At 36.5% G+C, this 22,872-nt stretch overlaps 1 protein-coding gene across 1 annotated transcript; it reads right to left on the bottom strand.

The window, feature by feature from the left end:
- Positions 1 to 3,561: 3,561 nt before the first annotated feature.
- LOC126773251 (katanin p60 ATPase-containing subunit A-like 2) lies at positions 3,562 to 20,516 on the bottom strand. The gene is made up of 8 exons (XM_050494059.1): positions 20,469 to 20,516; positions 15,079 to 15,243; positions 6,860 to 7,036; positions 6,271 to 6,482; positions 5,403 to 5,586; positions 5,065 to 5,258; positions 4,312 to 4,559; positions 3,562 to 3,819 (listed from the first exon to the last, which is right to left on the bottom strand). The coding sequence occupies exons 1-8, from the start codon at positions 20,514 to 20,516 to the stop codon at positions 3,692 to 3,694; spliced, it is 1,356 nt and encodes a 451-aa protein (XP_050350016.1). The 3' UTR covers positions 3,562 to 3,691.
- Between the last annotated feature and the right edge of the window lie 2,356 nt (positions 20,517 to 22,872).

Genomic DNA, 22,872 nt, shown 5'->3' on the forward strand with positions numbered 1-22,872 from the left:
TTTTTAATTTATATATATATATATATATTAACTCTATTATATATATGTATCGTAAGTTTATATAACGTAATTATTATTATTTTTTCACTTTCATTTATATTATTATTGTACTGCGCTAATATCAATCTAATAACTTTTTCTTTTCAATTCTCCGATCATTTCATTTCTTTAAACGATAAACTAACAACGTATTGTAAAATAATCACTAACTTTAAACGTCACATTAACTTCGGATCTCAAACTGTGATAGAAAAAAAAAATATAACGTTATACAAATCGCAAATGAATTTATAATTTCGTAGTATGTGTGTCGTGAGCGATGTGGGCGATGAGATGGGGCGGTGAGAACAGTTCCGCTATTTCCTTTCAATTTTATTTCTAACACAATATTAAGTATTTGAAAGATAATAAACCCGACAAAACCCTTAGAAAAATCTATAAAACTATCTATATCCATTAAACTGACCTTATATAATTTCAGCTGGTTGTTATATTTTCTTCTAAGCAAAAATATATATTTTTGGAATATACTATGTAGCCCGATTTGGTATCACACGGAGCTTACTATTCTGAGACAACTGCTTCTGTAGCGCCATCTCTGAGCCATGAATGTTAAACGAATATTTAGAAAAAAATAAAGTCTTAACCTTACTAATATTTGTTCATCACATTTCTTTGTCTCCTTCCCGGTTTTTTTTTTTATATGCGCCGGGATGGCTAATGACTCTACTCCACCGGATGGTAAGTGGTAGTAGAGTCCAAACGCGACGACGTTTCATCAATCAACTTTAGTACGGACTTATATCGACAAATTATTTGTTGACAAAATCTTGGTGACTAAAATTTCAAGGCCGAATTTGAGTGCAACGTTTCCTGTATCTTATGTATGTAACGTTTAAGTAACGGTTTTGCGTCGGTCACGAGGTCTGAGTTGCACGCGTATAAATTTTAAGAAGTTTCCTAACATATTACTTAGCTATATTTTATATTCACTTGCCCGTCTCTGATTACTAAATATTAAATATAATATCGTACATATGATCATTATAAAATATAAGCAATACACGAAGATGCCTTTTACCGGTGCCAAAATACACGTTAATTACAAATTAAAATTGTTTAATTAATTCATTAAAAAAATTATGATGCAAATTTTGTCAATTCAAACAGGTTATTTTTTTTTTTCATTATAAATAAGTTTCTTGATATCACATATGAAGCTTAGATTGCACAGATTATATAGTTTTTCTTTTACTTATAATATATTAATATATGTTGCCTTTCACAAAGTGTTAATTTTTTTTTCTAGTCAAACGAAACTATCGAATAGTATGTATTAGTAAATTGTTTTAAATCGATTCTGGTTAGAGCTTTCTTGGTCATATTTCGTTATAAAAAAATTATTCATCCATTGAAATTATAGAAAATAATGTTCCTTATAAATGTTTAAATGTAGTATATTTTTTTTTATTTTTCATTATTAAAAAAAAAGTATTAATTAGGAATTGAGATATGTAAGTAATAAGAATAGATATTTTTCAAAGTTTTGTATAGAGGACGTGTTAACATAGATATCAATAAACTTAATTAGCTTAATTCATCTTTTATTTATTTCCTATACATAAAATGTCTTCGCCCAGTAACAGCCTGTGAATGTCCCACTGTTCGCCTAAGGTCTCCTCTCCTTTTTGAAGGTTTGGAGCTTATTCCACTACGATGATCCAATGCGCGTTGGTAGAATACACATGCGGCAGAATTTCAGTGAAATTAGACACATGCAGTTTTCCTAGCGATGTTTTCCTTAACCGCCAAGTACGAGATAATTATATACACAAATTAAGCACATGAAAATTCAGTGGTGCTTGCCCGGGTTTGAACCCACGATCATCGGTTAAGATTTACGCGTTCTAACCACTAGGCCATCTCGGCTTCTTCGTCCGACGTATAAATCTTCAATTAAGATTTGCGTCATCTAGGTACTTGGTTATCTGGGTGATGTACAAACATTTTTCTATAGATAATTAATTATTATTTATCTTTACACATAATTATTTTTTATTATATTTACACCTATTCCACCAGGATACTAAAGCAATTGCCATGTCTCCACGCTGGTCTTCACTTCCGAACTCGTCCCTTTTAACGGGTTTCATTAATGCAGCTTTATGATCCTTCGATATCACGAAGTCTCACCTCACTGACACCACATGACATTAATACGAGTACAAACCACTATCTTTACTTTTGAACCGGCTTTGAACCCATGAGCATCGGTTAAGATTCATGCGTTCTAACCACAGGGCCATCTCGGCTTTTTATTTCGTCCCCCAAGCGCTATTAAAAAGTTTGAAATGTCAGGGTTTGTACTGTTGACATAATATTAAACTTTGTTTTCTGCCAACGTCCTTAGAGAATATCATTATAGCTGATCCTAATGACAATGAGCGTGCAAAGGAAAATTAGCTTGACCATGAGTTGACATAATATTCTTGATCAATATTAAATACATATGTTAATTGAATATCAATTTAATACTAGAAATAAAAATAAAATAATCATTCCAAGATTCCGTCTTAATAAAGTTAATCATCTTTTTTAGGGCTAAGTATACGCATTTTTAATAAAATTCCACAGTCTATACTTGAGTGTCCACAAAGCAGGCTCCAATTAGTTATAAAAAATAATAATAATGTCCTCCAGACCAATTTCGCCCACGGCGGCCAATCTCAAGAGAGATTAGCCAACTGCACAGGAGATATTATAGTGCACAAGTGTGTGCGCAAACGCAGGGGCACTCTCTATTCCCTAACTCTCATAATCCGATGGGGCGGCAATCCGACACGACCGGAAAGAGGTCAGGCGCAGGACCAACAGCTTTACGTGCTTTCCGAGGCACGAGAGTGTATACTCTTCAAACTTCCAGACTCCGGGCTGCTACTGAGAATTTTCTGACAGAAAAACCCAATAACTTTTTACTGGCCCGAAATGGGAATTGAATCCAGGACCTCCGGGTCTGCGGCCTTACATCAAGCCACTAAACCAACGAGGCAGGCAACAACAATAAAAAATATTATTATTAATAAAGCCTAATACTCTGTTACTGAATATATGTCTGACAAAAATGCGTGGATTGAATGATTGCTGGATCTCGTGCAGGAACCAAGTGTATGTAATTGAAACAAATTTGTATTTTTGTAAAAAAAAAGAGGAACTATTGAGTTACTTGCTGGTTTTTCTCGGTAGAATCCACATTCCGAACCGGTGATAGCGCTTGACGATTCTATACTACTAAAAGTCTATTCGAATAAAAATAATTTGATTTGAACCGAAAACGAATCGAGAAGCTTTATTGAAGTCGGTTAAAAACGGAATTCTTCAAATTAGTATGATACAATAATACGTAAACAGACACTCTATGCAAGTTACCATTTATAACATATAAGGAATGGTTGGTATGAAATATAGACATATGGAATAAAGACAGGACAATGACATAACATATATTATGATATTAATAATGCCGAATATTGCGTCTGAAAAAAATATACACGTTTCAAATAATCTCATTAATCAAGTGTCGTTCTCCATTAACTTTAAATGTTTTTTTTTAATATTAAAAACAAAAATCATCAGAATGCATTTCGCGGGATACAATCCACAAGTCTATTTATTTACTAACTAAAAGTTAAATCTAAGTCGATCCCATTTCCTTCTGCCACTCTTCGTGCTTCCTTGCAAGATTCTTGGATATCGGTTTCGTCCTCTCTATCGCTGTAAGAATATCCGATAGAGATAGCTTCTCTTTGGGGTTTGATTGACCTGTATAATATTATAATTTAAGTAGGTGCGGTAGGCAAATAAAATATTCACCATTTTTGACATCGCCAATCTGGGAACTAAGATGTTATGTCCTTTGTGTCTGTTACACTGGCCTACTCACTCTTCCGATAGGAACCCAACAGTACTAAGTATAACAGTTTGGCGGTATAATTTTTGATGAGTGAGTGGTACATACCCTTGAGCTTGCACAAAGCTCTACCACCACTTAAAAACTGGTTTTCCTATCTATAAAGTAATACACATATGTGCTAGCTTTTATTGTGACCGAGCAATCGAAGTCGACCGATTTCAACAGGTATATCTTAAACAGATATAGCGATATAAATTTTTGTATAATATGTACATATTAAATGATGAGAATAATACTTGATATTGCAATACACATAATCATAATCCAAAGGACTGCACTTTTCCAAAGCAACAAACAAAGTAAATTCAGCTAATATCAGAAAGCAAAAACGAAATACTCACCCTTGCCTCCCATATTTGGTAACATTTTGCGAACATTTGCCATCAACGCCTCCTTGCAGACGAGTTTAACATCGCTCCCCGAGTAACCCTCAGTTTTAGCGGACAATTCGTCAAAATCGACATTGGGTACGAGTTCTATACTCTTGCTTGACAGAAAGGATTCAAACAATTCAGCTCTTGTCTTAAAATCAGGTAATGGTATGTATATACGCTTTTCCAATCTTCTTAACATCGCTGAATCTATTTCCCTGCAATGAAATATGCTTGTACCTAACTACAACACTCATTTCCACGTCAATATCTCACTGCTATGCTAAGGACTCCTCTCCTTTTGGAGAAGGTTTGGAGCTCACTTCCACGTATGTAATAATAAGACTACCTCGTTGTTTTTATGGTTAGCTTAGGACGTCTTGGGTTAAAATAATTGTGTTTTTCTAGCAACTCCGAGTTTGAAAATTTGCAGCATTGTACGTTATGTCTTAGGAAGCTCGTAAAGTAGTTGGTCCTGTATAGTTGATATATACAAATGGATTATGAGAGTGAAGGAATATCGAGTGCACACTTAAGAGCGCATACACTTGTGCACTATAATACGTCCTGCACAGTTGGTTAGTCTCCCTTGAGATTGGTCGCTGCGGCCGAAACCGATCGGGATCATCTTCAATGATAAATAACTAAACGAGCCACGTAATGATAAGTATCTTGGTCTATGAAAATATTATCACCTCAAAGCAGGACATTAGTAAAAGTTACCAAGGCGCGTTAGTGTTGACGAGCAGGAACACGACCCCGTCCCGCCGCCCGACGCCGTCGAGCTCGGCGAGCAGCTGCGCCGTGAGGCGGCGCGACGCCTCGTGCTCGCCCGCGCCGCGCGCCGCCGCCAGCGACTCCGCCTCGTCCATGAATATGATGGACGGAGCGTAGTATGACGCCATGTCGAATAGCACCTGGACAGGATAAGCTATTATCAACTGTGTTCTTCGACCGGAAGGCCGAGACCGATTCAAGCAATATAATGTTAGCAATATAATCGTCTAATTTACATAACCTTATTATTTATAATAAAGTGAGGTAAAAGTATTATATATTACCTTAACAATTTTCTCAGATTCTCCACGCCATTTATTGACCACAGTGCTGCAGGTTATGTTGAAGAACGTGCAGCTGCTCTCGCTGGCGACGGCGCGCGCCAACATCGTCTTCCCCGTCCCCGGGAGACCGTGCAAGAGAACTCCTCGCCAGGGCTCGAGCAGGCCAGTAAATACTTCGGGAAATCTGAAATTAAACATCGTTAAACATAGTAAGACTTTTCGTCTTTAGTGTACCTTAAAACCGTAAAAAATTTGAAGCCATATGGCTCAGTAGATAAAACGTGTGTAAACAGATTATATCGCAGATTCAATCTACAGAGTTGATGACTTCAGTTAAATAAAAACGTATTAAGTAACAAGTTTTTTTGCGAACAACAATAGTAAAGACGCGTAAATATCATTTTTACATTTGAGTTATTACAAAACTATACAAAACCAGTTCGCTGGCACTTTTTTTTACATTAATATTCATACTATTATATAAGTAAGCTGGGATCCGAAACCGGGAGCCGAGGGTCTAGTGATTAGGGCACGTGACCTATAACCGATAATCGCAGGTTAAAACCTAGATAAGCACCACTGTATTTTCATGTGCTTAGTTTGTGTTTATAATTCATCTTATGCTCGATGGTGAAGGAAAACATCGTGAAGAAACCTGTATGTGTCTAATATCACTAAAATTCTGCCACATGTATATCAATTAATCCGCACTGAAACATCGGTGAAATGAGCTCTAAACCTTCTCCTCAAATGTTAGGAAGCCTTACCCCAGCTGTGGGACATATACGGGAAGTTAATTTTAAACAATTTCCGTATCCGATTACATAACCATGAACAAAAGCCATGATGAATATAAATTCACAAATACCTCACAGGGTATACGACGGACTCCATTAAAATACTTTTAGCTGCAGTCAAGCCTTTAATATCATCCCAGGATACCCCAAATGGTTTAATAATATCTTGATACAGTAATTCTGCAATTTGCTTCTTCTCTTGTGATATACCCGACAAGTAGCCAGCTATTGGTTTTCTTTCCAACCCTGATATTGGGGCTTCGGTATTCGCTAGAAGAGTATCCTGAAAAAAAAAAAATTAATCTATTCTGTTTTTGAAACGACGACAGATAATTTTTACTAATGATGATCGCGGTGGTCATTCTCAAAGAACAGAAGCTAACTGCGCAGCATAAATAAAATAACTGTTTCACTTTTTACCTTTACCGAAAATTACGGTTTCAAACAGGGCAAGCACATTCGTTTTATATAATTCATCATATGCTCCGCGACGTAGGAATCGTGAATTTACCTAAACGTGTCGAATGAAATTTTGCTACATGACGTTATCACTGACCCGAATTTCATAAGGAGTAGAATTACTACTTACCTCACTCACAAACACACAAGATGAAAATTAGATCACATTTTATTTGGATTCTGGCTATATCTGCCAATTACCTTCAACAACTTGGTCACTGTGAAGGTCCCCGGGAGATCTGGATCAAGGTCTACCTTCTCCACCACGTGCTCCTGCCGGGATCTCCTCGTCTGCGGACGCTTAACAGGCTGCTCGTCGACTTTACGACAAAACTGGGGCTGTTTGTTGAACCTGATTAGATAGTAACTGCAATAGTCCTGAATACAAGAAATATATAACATTATTATAATAAATGATAATTTATATTTATACAAATAAATAAAATCTCGCCCAGAGCTCGAGATGGCCCAGTGGTAAGAACGCGTGAATCTTAACCGATGAACGTGGGTTCAAACCCGGGCAAGCACCTCTGAATTTTCATGTGCTTAATTTCTGTTATAATTCATCTCGTGCTTTTCGGTGAAGGAAAACATCGTGAGGAAACCTGCATGTGTCTAATTTCATCGAAATTCTGCCACATGTGTATTCCACCAACCCGCATTGGAGCAGCGTGGTGGAATAAGCTCCAAACCTTCTCCTCAAAAAGGGAGAGGCGGCCTTAGCCCAGCAGTGGGACATTTACAGGCTGTTACTGTACTGTACTGTAAATAAAATTTACGTATTCGAAGGAATTCTAAATTTAAAACTGTATTTTTTTTACTTTTAATCATAATATTATACTATATGTATAAAGAAATAGATGTTAGTATATCTGTTTGAGATTATATTGTTTGAGCAACCACGCGCTTAAGCGTATGCGCGGGTATGCGTTTGCGCGTGTGTTTGTGCATGTAGTGAACCTGTGGTGAACGGTTTCATTATACACCTTGTAAATATAGTCAAGTATAATAAAAAGAATGTTAATCTGCCAGTTTGCTCTTTAGAAACAAGTACTTTACGGTTTCTAATAAAATTTACGACAAAAGTTAGTTATTACTATACGACGGCATACATTTAACAAATTATTTTCGTCGACCGTAGCTGGCAAGTAAGTGCTAATGATGTCAACTAGATTTATTTGTATAAAGTAATGAATATAGTTTTAATATACTTCGTAATAAACGTAAACAAACCATAAATCAGTTGATTTACGTAAATTATTATTTTGTAGCTAATAAAATATAGGAAACGTGGCGTACCGCCGAGATGCCATCTTATATTGACGTCAAAGAGCCACTTATACAAATAATAAAATAAATACTCATCAAATAAAATCAATTATTGTATACATACAATAATATATAATTTTAATGTCGCATATTCGTATATGTGAAAATAACGGAATACTGGATGTATTAAAAATAATAAACAAGAAGCCTGCAACCTTTTTAAGTTTTTTTTTAAGAGTAATAAGCCAAACTACATATAAATAGACAAGGAACTATAAATAGAAACAGAATATACATATTATATACATACAGGTATACATATATAATTCGTTGGGTATCTTAAAATATATAAGTATGAGGTGATTGCCTCGTTGGTCTAGTGGCTTGACGTAAGACCGCTGACCCGGATGTCCTGGGTTCAATTTCCAGGTCGGGCCATTACCTCCATAAAAATACTTTTATGAGATTATGAGAGTTAGAGAATAGAGAGTGCACCTGTGTTAGCGCACACACTTGTGCACAATAACATCTCCTGCGTAGTTGGCTAATCTCTCTTGAGATTGGCCGACGTGGCTGAAATCGGTCTGGAGGATATTATATAATAATGTAATAAGTACACAATAAATAAAGCCATTATTCACTATTATAATCTCCTAATAGCACTGTTATAAAAATGTAATTGACCATGACCGTTGCGCATAAAGTTATCAAGTCACAATATTTGTCAAAACAATTTTAAAAAGTTTCAACGTCGACATAGACGAAAGAGTCATTTATGTGAAACGTACAGCATTGTTGAATCATTCATCTGCATCACCATACTATACTACTGTAATAGATATCCAACTTGATAAACCTAAATTCACAACGGTTTCGTTTAACATCACAATTATCATAGCATTTGATAATGTCCCAGGGCAGCGCAAAATTTAAAAAGAAACCCTTTACTATTTTTTTAAATTAAACTTACTTACTTAATTCACAATATGTTATGAATTTAGAATTATAATTGTATACGATTTAATATCGAACAAAGCGACCCGTTTTGACAATTTTTTTGTTCGAACTGAACTGTTCTCCTCTAATATCATCGACTATGTCACCGGGGCTTTGGAACCCCCTAAGGGCTTAGAATATACGCGCCCTATGGGTGTCTCCTGGGATACCAGGCCTAGGCTGAATTGGTATACGTTTGCTCTGTAACTTGAAATGTTATTATTGTCGGGTGGCAGTCCGTCGTCAGGGTCGTTAAGGACATTTTTGGGACACCAACGGATCGGAATGGAAGTTTTCGAAGGTGATATTACAAGTATATAGCATTAATGGATACGATGCCTGAAAGCTTTCTCGAAGTAATAACAAACGAAGTATTTTATTGACCTTAATATTATTGACCTGTCCATTGTCCTTGGCGATATTCTATCGCCGGTCAAATCACTATAATATATCAGTTTATCTAATTTTAAAAACATAATATACACTTAGGATGAAACATAATAATAAAAAAAAGCCAATCATATTATGACGCAAACTTCCGAGTATTATGAATATGTGATTAATGATAGAACCCCACAAGGCTACGTGCGAGTACGGTCGATGTATATCCTCTGTAATAATTTAACATGTAAATAGTGAATTGTTAGATTTTTTTTTTTTTTATAAGATAGGAAGACGGACGAGCATATGGGCCACCTGATGGTAAGTGGTCACCAAACGCCCTTAGACCACCTTGCTTACATAGCCAATGCGCCACCAACCTTGGGAACTAAGATTTTATGTCCCTTGTGCCTGTAATTACACTGGCTCACTCACCCTTCAAACCGGAACACAACAATAATAAGTAATGCTGTTTTGCGGTAGAATATCTGATGAGTGGGTGGTACCTACCCAGACGAGCTTGAACAAAGCTCTACCACCAGTGATAAACTACAAGGTGATTATTAGCTGATGAAAATCCCCTCAAACCAAATAAATCAGTGTCATTATCAAACTCTTTTATCCTGTTAATTAATGAATGAATTATAATTTTGTTATTTGTAATTAAATATTCTAAATATTAAATTAATTACATTTAATAACATTGAATACTTTTTTTATAATCATGAATGCATTTTATTTTACATGGATATTCTTATTTCTACTCATCATAGCGTCAATAGAGTAACATTAATTTTACTATCACCAGGTGATAACATACACTTCCCTCAAGATGGATATGGATGAAGATGGATATGGATATGTTCTACTACTAATCTAATGTTTGAAACAAATTTTATATAATTATAATATTTTAATAACCATTATAATGTAAAAATATATCATTGACAAATACGAACACAGCCTTACCGGACGTCAACACTGGCGTCCGCGAGTCTCAACATCTCTCGTGGCAACGGTCCAACATTTTGGACGATGCACATTGTATTTCAACTTCGATTCTAAATAAACAGCTTGCAATTTGTCCGACTTAAAGTTACGTAATAGAAGCTTTTATTATCGTTTAAAAAATGTTTTTTTTTTTTTTTTTAATTGAAACTTTTTTGTTTGAAAATAAAATTTGTAATTATATGTGTGAATTGTTATGGTTGCCCGACTTAGCTACATTATGTATTTAAATTTATCTCTTAAATTATATTGTCTGGAAGTGATGACTTATAGCCATAAAACCACGCGTTGTATTTTTTAATATTTTATTGTAAAAATATTATATTATATTTAATTTAAAAAAAATAAGTTCTATGCAACTCTACTATAGAGCATGAAATAAACTGTTAATATATAATATTATACAGAAATATATACATTTTAACAGAATTTAAATCTAACCGTTATATATGTATTTTTAAACTATTTAATTTTTATAACTGGTCGTGGTTTGTTCAAACAGTGTTTGGAAACTATATGAATAGTAACAGCCTGTGAATGTCCCACTGCTGGGATAAAGGTCTCCTCTCCCTTTTTTGAGGGGAAGGTTTAGAGCTTATTCCACCACGCTGCTCCAGTGCGACTTGGTAGAATACACATGTGGCAGAATTTCAGTGAAATTAGACACATGCAGGTTTCCTCACGATATTTTCCTTCACCGTAAAGCACGAGATGAATTATAATCAAAATTTAAGCACATGAAAATACAGTGGTGCTTGCCCGGGTTTGAACCCACGATCATCGATTAAGATTCACGCGTTCTTACCACTGGGCGATCTCGGCTTATAATAAACTTAAAAAAACACAACCTTCTCATATTCTTAGTCACAAAATTTGAACCACTTCGTTAGAGCCGTTTCAGAACTACGCGAAATAAATCTATATATAATATCATACTCATATAATATATAATTATAAGATTGCTGTGGCATTTGTAACCAAGTAAAGACTCACAACATCGTAAATAATAAAAATATCGCTGACCTATTAACATATTTAAAGAAATCTATAAACGTTTAAACGTTTTGTATCACAAAAAAGCACTCTGCAGCGTTTCAAAAAGTCAACATTGAATCACTCATTCGCATCGTTCATTCGCTAAAAAAATCCATGTCTATTACTGGCTCGAAGCTGACGTTTATAGTGAAAAGACACTAAGGCGCACGGCGCTTTGGAATTTCCGTTTCGAATATGGGTCACTGTGTCTACGACATGGGATGTTTCGATAGAAATGTTTTGCAGTGAACTTGATGAAGCATTCCTTTTTCGAATTGTATATTTATAAAAAAAATTGAAGTTAAAATAAACGTTGCAATTTTGACAAAACCAAATCCTTCATTTATTCTAACCCATTGTTTTTTTTATAGAATAATAAGGCGGACGAGCATATGGGCCACCTGATGGTAAGTGATCACCACCGCCCGTAGACATTGGTACTGTAAGAAATGTTAACCATCGCTTACATCACCAATGCACCACCAACCTTGGGAACTAAGATGTTATGTCCCTTGTGCCTGTAATTACACTGGCTTACTCACCCTTCAAACCGGAACACAACAATACCAAGTACTGCTGTTTTGCGGTAGAATATCTGATGAGTGGGTGGTACCTACCCAGACGAGCTTGCCCAAAGCCCTACCACCAGTATAATTATATATGTACTTATTACTAGTTTATTTTAAAGCAACATACAATTATATATTTTAAAGCTTAACAAAAAACGAATATAAAGAATAAAAATACGAATATAAATGTACATATATAAAAATAGATTACGTCCGTTTATTATGTTAGAAATATTGAATACAAAATCATTCACTTGTGTTATTATCATGCAACAAAGTCGTGTCTCTGCAAGCGACACTTATGATTATAATGAATGGCCCTTAAGGCATGGAACTGCGCTTTTTAATTCAAGCCTTCAATATGGGTCACTGGATGATCGTTACAAATAAAAAATAGCTAAAAATAGCTTGAAAATATCAGTAGGAGGCGTAGACATTTATAGGCTATAATTTAATCTACTTCAAAAGCGAAGCTCTTTTAGCCTTTTATAAACGCACGCCATAAAATCTATTAAAAACATCCGCAAGCGTGATCCAGCATCCTGCTGGCGTAAATTATAAAATAATATTGTTTTACCTTACGGGCACACGAGCCCGTCGTCTGATATTTTTGCTGCTATATACTTTATTTATATCGTTGTTTCCGTAATCATCGAATTAACCAACTTCAAAAAAGGAGAATATTGTTTGACCACATTTTTATGGACATAGATAAATTCAAAGTATTCTTGGATTCTTTTAAGCGTCTAATTTATGTTTCGCAACATTTAAGATCAAGAGCAAGATACTTAATTGGCAAGTATATAAAGAAGTCGAAAAATTATAAAATTACGAAAAATACATTATAAAGTGAAATATATAATAACTCATTGAAAGTTATTATTTGTGTTGCCACACGTTTTAAAATCTATATATTTTGTACCGAATAATATGACTTATTTAATAATCCAAAAATCCATAAAAAATATTTTTTTAGGATAAGATAAATACGATTTAATTTTATTCATAAGGTTAAAATGATGTAACAGTAAAGTAACAGTCTGTTAATGTCCCATTGCTAGGCTAAGGCCTCCTCTCCCTATTGAAAAGGTTTAAAGCTCATTCCAATACGCTGCTCCAATGCGGGTTGGTAGAATACACATGTGGCAGAATTTCAATAAAATTAGACACATGTAGGTTTACTCACGATGTTTTCCTTCACCGTCAAGCACGAAGTGAATTATAAACACAAATTAAGCACATGAAAATTCAGTGGTGCTTGCCCGGGTTTGAACCCACGATTATCGGTTAAGATTCACGCGTTCTAACCACTAGGCTGTCTCGGACCAATTAATGGAATGTGAAAGTAAATTTGTTTGCTTATTTGTTTAGCTTTTATGTCTTACGATTAATCTGCATCATCATGATATCATGTTATCAGGGGTGCATTTGGACAAAGGTTATTTAATATAGTCCCCACATGCGCGCAAAGCCGCGTTCGAAAACTAGTTTATAATAAATGCACTTAAGTTTGGTATGACAATAACATAATTATTTGGTATGGCATGGTAACAAATATATACGCAAGAGATATGATAGAAATCATTTCGGCTCGAATCGAAATGGTTTCAGTCCGCAGTCTGCATTAGACAAATATTAGATCACGTGACATATCAAATACATATGTTATTTATATATCTTTCGGTGTTAACTGTATATCATTTAAAATAATTATACATAACAAATCATCATTTCTACTTAATTATTAAGTCTGTTTTGTATAGCACTAAAAATGAACAAATATTAAATATCGACGAGCCGGTTGGCGTGGTTGGTAGATACTTGCCCTTCACGCCGAAGGTCGTGGGTTCGATTCCCACCCAGGACAGACATTTGTGCGCATGAATATGTCTGTTTGTCCTGAGTCTGGGTGTAATTATCTATATGTATAAGTATGTTTTTACAAAATAAAAGTAGTATATGTAGTATATGAGTTGTCTGGTTTCCATAGCACAAGCTTTGTACAAGCTTAATTTGGGATCAGATGGCCGTGTGTGAAAAAATGTCCCAGGATACTATTACTATTATATTTGGCAAACATTGGTGAATTTTTGGTTAATCTATTTATATTTACTGCAAATATGACAATGACATTGAAAATACAAAATAATTTAAAATACAAAGCACTTAGCTAAAAGAAAAGTCAATTTGCGTACAACGTAGGATTTATTCCGGCAGAGTGATGACGCGTCAGTAACCAGCAAAGGGAGCATTTGGAGAGGATTAGTGTGATTTATTGACTACTATGAATATTATAGGATTCATGGTTATACATAAATTACTATTTTGAAATGAATAGTAATGAATTTATAGTATTTACCTGGCCTTTACGTTTAATAAACCTTATTAATGGCAGAATAAACTAGCAAAATTTGGCAGAGGATGTACTGCCTGTGTACACACATGTGATGGCAATCGGCTGACCGGTAAAGTGGTTGATCTACTGCAGCATCCACTAGTAGCGAGTTAAAATAGAGTAGATGGCATAAACCCTCCCCAACCAACAACCACTAACTGCCATGGTGATCATTCGAACTGCTTTCTTCGAACCAGCATTTAAGGTAATATAAGTATAAAGCTATTCAGTATGCAACTCTTGAATTATATTTTAGGTTCTTTCACTTCCCTACTTTTATAATAAACTAGCTGCACCATGCGGTTTGCCCGTTTAGGTAAAGTCCTGCGCCTGAACTCACTCTGGCCGTGTTGGATTGCTGAGCATCATATTTTCTCCTGCATTTGGGGACAATAATTTGTAACGATAGCGATACGTTTCCGATTTAATTACAATATAACTTTGACTATTTTATATCTATTCGGGGATGAACCTAACCGACATGATTTTACAATATACTATCATATCAAAACCAAACTGAATTGTAAACTTTTATGTCACTAGTGGATTATTCGATTAAATAATAGGAAAATGGATAAACGGCAACGATTACTCTCCAACTCGATTGCGATAAAGTGACAATTTGTTATTAGAAATGGCTTCTTGCTATGCTCCACGAAATCGTTTGGGAGGATATCATTGCCCCTACAAAAGTAACGCATCCCACACTATCTGCACTATATACTTACACAGATAAACATCACTTGACCCTATGAGATTAATCTTACCTGTAAAATAATATCCAGGTCGATGTTATCGCACAGCGTGTACTCGTCAGTGAGCGCCGCCTCGGATGCGAAGGTCTCCGCGGTGTTTAAAAGTCCTTCCTGCTTCAGAAAACCCAGAACTAGATATTTTAATATTCGTTTTCTGGTACGAAATAGGGCTTCTTTCTGTTGATGAAAAGATAATATAAGATTAGACACAAGATAATATATCTGCGGGTAATGACTCTACCCTTACAATTATTCTTACGAAACTTGTTAAACTAGTGGCTAATTTTATTTGAAAAGACGCCTATTATCGTAAAAAGTCCAGATAATATTAGAAAAATGTATGCGTGTTGAGTATACCAAAACGATGACACACTTATTGATAATAAAACTCAACTGAATTTTTAATTTTCTCTAAAAAACCGTATACATTGTCACAAAAGAGTTACTTAATATACAATCGAATTCATATATTATAAAACTCTCAACGTATACTAGGAAACTAGGATACTGGTGGTAGGGCTTTGTGCAAGCTCGTCTGGGTAGGTACCACCCACTCATCAGATATTCTACCGCAAAACAGCAGTACTTGGTATTGTTGTGTTCCGGTTTGAAGGGTGAATGAGTCAGTGTAATTACAGGCACAAGGGACATAAAATCTTAATTCCCAAGGTTGGTGGCGCATGGGATATGTAAGCGATGATTGACATTTCTTACAATGCCAATGTCTAAGGGCGTTGGTGACCACTTACCATCAGGTGGTCCATATGCTCGTCGGTCTTCCTATTCTATAAAAAAAATATATCTATATAAATATATATAAATATATATATATATATATATATATATTGTCAATATATAAATATATATATATATATTGTCTATGTATTAAATTGAATACAATTAGGTATAACATCAAGAACGTTGTAAAGTACTTACAAGCAAAGTAACTTTGCCAGATTCGACCCACACATGCTAACAAATTGTGATAAGTAAAAGCGTACTAATATAATATATATGGAGGTAGTGTTTGTTCCCCCTAATATGTTCCCCCCTTGCTTCCTTTGTTCTCCATTCTCGTCAACTGTAGGTAAATCTGACGCACACATACACGCCATTTACACACTCTAACAAACTAAAAATTGCTTCACAGTTCATTTGTAAGATTTGACCTACACAGCTTGTATAAATAATATGTGTGAAGGTTGTATCAACTCTATGTTATTCGCGAAAACTTGAGGTGAAATTGGCAAACTGCAAACAAACTATCGTAACAACGAGAATACGACAGACGGTTTATTTATGAGAGTTTTAAAGTTGACATAGATACCTTCAAATGATACGAATTTTAATGTTGAAGTATTTTTTTGTTAGTAGTCTTAAAATAGTCTATTAAATATGTAGAGGATGTTCATACATTTATCTTAAGTTGGCAATACTGTTTTACATTTTTTTTCTCTCAATTACTTTCATAAACAACAGTAGGTACTTGAGCCGATTAACAAAGTTGAAGTAATAACAATCGCGTGTTGAATTATATTATGTGATTGATAACAATATTACCTTTACAGTCTAATGAAATTTTGCATAGGTTATGTCATGACGAATGATATAGTATTATTTTCAATCAATCAATCAACAGCCAATCGTTGTCCACTGCTGAGCATAGGCCTCTCCCAAGGTGCGCCAAAGCTCCCTGTCCTCCGCCTTCCGCATCCAGTTGGTGCCCACCGCCTTCTTAAGGTCGTCGGTCCACCTGGCTGGAGGGCGCCCTACGCTGCGCTTGCCGATTAGCGTTATTTTCAAAACTTTATTAAATTATTTTTTATTTTATAAAAATGACTATATTATGTCTATTCTATATCTAATAATAAGGTCCTCCAGACCGATTTCGGTCACGGCGGCCCATCTCAAGAGAGATTAGCCAACTGCGCAGGAGATATTATAGTGCACAAGTGTGTGCGCAAACACAGGTGGACTCTCTCTTCCCTAGCCTCATAATCGATGAGACGACTGTAAGAGGCGACTGAGGGACGGGGAAAAGGGGGGATGGGCAGCAGCGTCCCCCCCCATAAACATCTTACCCTACTGCACTCGCCAACACGCCTCACCCAGCGCGGCAAGTATGGGCAAACCCTCCTTAACGGCAGATGCGCCCAAAAAAAGGCCCCCAGTTACCGGTAAGCCCGCTAGGCCCGACCAAGGTAGCAGTCGCGGTATCGGCAGGGCAGGGGGTGCTAAGAATTATCGGTTCACAGCAGGCTACCATATAAAACGACTTCACATGGCTACGTACAATGGACGCTCAATGAGGCTGGACCATCACCTCGCCGAATTAGAAGTAGAGTTAAGTCATATAAACTGGCATATACTGGGATTATCTGAAGTCTGAAGACAGGGGGAGGACACGATAACTCTGGAGTCCGGTAACTTACTCTACTTCCGCGAAGGTGATAACCTCTCCCAGGGTGGTGTCGGTTTTCTAGTCAAAAAGGATCTCATTAGCAGCATTGTGGAAATCAGTAGTGTGTCGAACCGGGTAGCGTACCTTGTCCTAAAACTTTCCGACAGGTACTCCCTGAAGGTCGTACAGGTATATGCGCCAACTTCGACATACTCTGATGATGTGGTCGAAGCGATGTACGAGGACATCGCAAAGGCCCTCAACGACACCTCGAAGGCCCACTACAATGTTGTTATGGGAGACTTTAATGCTAAAGTGGGAGTACAAGATAGCGGTGAATCGAAAGTCGGACCTTACGGCTTGGGCTGCAGAAATCACAGGGGGCAAATGCTGGTAAACTTTCTCGAAGCGCAGGGGCTCTTTTTGATGAATTCTTTCTTTCAGAAGAAGCCTCAGAGGAGGTGGACCTGGCGAAGCCCCGATAACGTGACAAGAAACGAGATAGACTTTATTATTTTGAATAAAAGGCACATATTTAAAGGTGTTTCAGTGATCAACAGGCTTAATACCGAAAGTGATCACCGCTTGGTTCGAGGCACTCTAAATATCGACTTCAAAGCCGAAAGATTGAGAATGATGAGGTCTACTCTCTGACCTACCATGCTCCAAGCTGCTCAAGGCTCCGAAAAGTTCCAAATGGAACTTCAAAATCAATTCACCGCGTTGGAAACCGTAAGCAGCATTGATGAGAAAACTGACACGCTGGTCAAAATACTGCAAAACACATCCCCCAAGTGTTTTCCGCCACAGAGAAGAGACAACGCACCAAAACTCTCTGCTGAGACACTCGAGCTCATGAGAAAACGACGAGAACTACCATCGTTTTTGTCAGATAAGGCCTTAAACCGAACAATAAAAACGCTGACGCGACGCGATCTCCGACGCTCCAATACCCGTGCCATCAAGGCTGCGATTGAGCAAAATCAGGGATCCAAACTGTTCGCTCGCAAGTTTGGGAGGCCACGTCTGACAAAACTTAAAACTGAAAATGGTGGGGTCGTTACCTCTAGGCCTGAGATTGTCGGAGAAGTAGAGAGGTTTTATGGGCAGTTGTTCTCTTCAAGATCGGATAAACCCGTGGGAATCAGTATTGATGACCAGCGCTCCCCTCTTATGCGCCATTTCTCCGAGGAGCTCCCGGTCGTTGACCAAGGAGAGATTAGGGCGGCTCTAGAACAGCTTAAAAACAACAAAGCCCCGGGAGATGACGGAATCACAACAGAGTTGCTTAAGGCAGGCAGGACTCCGGTCCTGAAAGAGCTCTTTAATTCCGTCATCCAACATGGCAAGACCCCGGAAACGTGGAGCGGGAGTGAGGTGGTACTGTTTTTCAAGAAAGGTGATAAAACCCTCTTGAAAAACTACAGACCAATCTCCCTCCTGAGGCACGTGTATAAGCTGTTCTCAAGAGTCGTCACGAACCGTCTCGCCAGACCACTTGACGAGTTCCAGCCCCCAGAGCAAGCCGGCTTTCGATCAGGCTACAGCACCGTGGACCACATCCATACTGTTCGGCAGATTGTGCAGAAGACCGAAGAGTACAATCAGCGGCTGTGTATGGCATTTGTGGACTATGAGAAAGCCTTCGACTCCATCAAAACCTGGGCAGTGCTCGACTCATTGCAGAGATGTCATATCGATTGGAGATATATCGAGGTACTGAGATGTCTGTACAACGCCGCTACAATGACTGACCACATCCAGGACTGCAAGACGAAGGCGATCCAACTGCGCAGAGGGGTGAGACAGGGGGATGTAATATCTCCGAAACTGTTCACCAACGCGTTGGAAGACGTTTTCAAGACGCTGGATTGGACTGGGTATGGAGTCAATGTAAACGGCGAGTACATCTCACACCTTCGATTTGCCGACGATATCGTCATCATAGCAGAGTCGCTGGAACAACTCACCGAAATGCTGCGTAGCCTAGGCGAGCCTTCCCGGTGTGTCGGTCTCGGTATAAACTTGGACAAGACCAAGGTCATGTTCAATAGGCATGTCGTGCCGGGACCGATATACGTCGAGGGGAAACCTCTCGAAGTTGTTAGTAGAATATACCTACCTAGGACAGATAATACAAGTCGGTAGGAACAACTTCGAGATGGAAGCCGATCGAAGAATTCGCTTGGGATGGGCAGCATTTGGCAACCTTCGTCAAGTCCTGAAGTCGTCTATACCGCAATGTTTGAAAACGAAGGTCTTCAACCAATGCGTCTTACCTGCCATGACATACGGTGCCGAAACGTGGACACTAACTGCGGGACTAGTCCACAAATTCAAAGTCACTCAGCGTGCTATGGAGCGAGCTATGCTCGGAGTATCTTTGAAGGATAAGATCAGAAATGAGATTATCCGGAAAAGAACCGGAGTCATCGACATAGGTTGCAAAATTAGCAGGCTGAAGTGGCAGTGGGCGTTGGAGCAGACGAGTCCTAGAGTGGAGACTGCGAATCGGCAAGCGCAGCGTAGGGCGTCCTCCAGCCAGGTAGACCGATGACCTTAAGAAGGTGGCGGGCACCAACTGGATGCGGAAGGCGGAGGACAGGGAGCTTTGACGCACCTTGGGAGAGGCCTATATTCAGCAGTGGACAATGATTGGCTGTTGATTGATAAGTAGACGGATTAATTACAACGATTAAGTTACGATTTAATTGCGATAAAGTGATAATTTATTAGTAGAATTGGTCCCTGTTTTATTGCCAAATAAACAAATCATGACAACTCAAATTACACGGATAATGTTGTGTGGCAAAACGAGCCAGCTCACTATAGCAGAGTCGAAACGCAACACTGGTTTTCAGCTAATCCCTTTACCTCGGAATTTACGCAAAACCAATAAACAATTGATCGTACAAACAAAAACAGGTAAAAATATATTAAATTAATATTAGCATATTGAATAAGTTATGTACATTAAAATAATAATAGTAAAACTACTCACAGTCTCGAGTTTCCTCATACGACTCAAAGGACGATTTGCTCCCGACATTTTATTCCTTATAATGTTTACAATCAAATAAATAAATAAAAAAATATACAATACGTTTTGTCAACTGTATAGTGAGTGACGTTTTTGTTACCAAGGGGTCGTTATAAGTTGCTAGGCGACGCTGGTTACCAGAGGTTAGTACACAGGGAGCACCTCCGTGGTCAATGGGACCGCTGTACCCGCGTACTCCCAGGGGAGCGCACATCACAGGTTGGGAATGGCTGCTATAAGCGATACTACCGCCTTTGCTCACCGTTTGTTGTGTGATTATTAATGTTAAATAAATAAATAAAATTTCTATTTTAGTGCAAATTAAACAAATACCTACCAGTTACCTTACCTTACCTACCAACGTACGTACGTTCGTACGTATGTACGTATGGTACATACTGTATTCGAATAATTAATGAAGGACAACACGCCAAGTAAATTCCCACCCTAAAACTATCGTGACGTACCTATATATACGTATTAAAGTTTTAATATTGTATTTATAAATTTATATAGATAGAAAGAAATCTATTACAATCGTAAAGGGTAAAAAACATTAATACTTATGTTTATTTGTAACAGTATTATATATCAACTGGATAACAAATTATCTGTTAATAATTTAAAACTTTACTTTAAATACCCCCTTTTATATAAGGCTTTTAGTAAGATGTTAAATTAAGTAAAAAAAAAATAATGAAAATATATTAAAAAATATATATTACGCATGTTTCCTTTCTAATATTCATTGTTTTACTGGCGGTCTGTTATGTATATTAATTCCTATCAATATATAATATCAAACATTTGAACGTAGTTCAGATAAAAAATACACGGAAAAATAAATATATCGAAAATTGAAAGTATATTTGTTGTATGTTGGAAACGTTTGCGTTATTTCAACGTTTTACTGGTGGTAGGGCTTTGTGCAAGCTCGTCTGGGTAGGTACCACCCACTCATCAGATATTCTACCGCAAAACAGCAATACTTGATATTGTTGTGTTCCGGTTTGAAGGGTGAGTGAGCCAGTGTAATTACAGGCACAAGGGACATAAAATCTTAGTTCCCAAGGTTGGTGGCGCATTGGCTATAAGCGATGGTTGACATTTCTTACAATGCCAATGTCTAAGGGCGTTTGGTTACCACTTACTATCAGGTGGCCCATATGCTCGTCCTCCTTCCTATTCTATAAAAAAAAAAAAAAAAAAAAAAAAAAAAAAAAAAAAAAAAAAACGTCCTTGAATAAAGCTCTACGTGCATTCGCAAACTTTATAAAATCATATTCGAATGCGTTCAATGTATATAATATCTAATTTATTTATTTATTTAGAAGTCAAAATATACTTCATTGAAGTATCTTATATGTACTTTTGAATAGAATGAAATTGAATGAAATTGAATGAAATTGATTGCAATGTTAAGATACTGATTCCGTATATTTAACATGTGGAGAAGAACCGATAAAACAATGAGCAGATAAAAAAAAGGTATATTCATAGACATTCTGCAGGAAAATCAACCAATACTTACTTGCCTTTTTATTAATTTATGTGGATGAATAAAATAATTTGCTTTATTCATTAATGTGTTTTCACATAAGCTTTAAATTATTTATTATTTAACGTTAATAAACTTATAATGAAATAACATAAAACTATAAAATAAAACCTGCTTTGTGATAAACTCCTTAAATATATAACTTTTAGCTTAAATCTTTTTAGATATGCATATAAACGTACATTTATTTAAATATGCCTTCCAAAAACAGAGATGTTATCCTTACTAACAATATATTTGATAATTTTTGTTACGCTTTCACCTCTTAACTTCTCAAATATTATAAAATTTTGCATATACTTTGTCAGTGATATAGAAAAGGACATAAGGTAAGATAAGGTGTGAAAACGAGACACAAAAATGGCGCGAATTCAAGTCTGTGAAAATATCTATTTTTTTTTAAACAGGAATTTATTAAATTAGGTATTAAGCCGTTAATGTCCCACAGATTATTAAATAAATGGCTTTGTAATGCTTTTGGTTGATGGATATAAATGTAGCAGAATTTCATTCCTTACGATATTTCTCTTCCAGCTGAAAACAACATAAATTATAAAAACAAATGATTTATAATTTACCTCAAATTTAAAAACAATACGACCCATTCATAATGATATAATAATTTTAACTTAACATAATTCTAAAGCTCAGAAGTCAGATTATATCTTCTTATATTTATCATAAACGAACGGTCCTTAATATTATGCACTCACAAACATTTGTAAGATTCGAGATTTTTCGTATTACGTTCGTTCTGCGCATTTCCGTAAAAGATCTGCAGCAAGATGTCGCCTAAAAAGTCAATGT

Source organism: Nymphalis io, chromosome 14 (genome assembly GCF_905147045.1).
Source record: "Nymphalis io chromosome 14, ilAglIoxx1.1, whole genome shotgun sequence".
Lineage (NCBI taxonomy): Eukaryota > Metazoa > Arthropoda > Insecta > Lepidoptera > Nymphalidae > Nymphalis > Nymphalis io.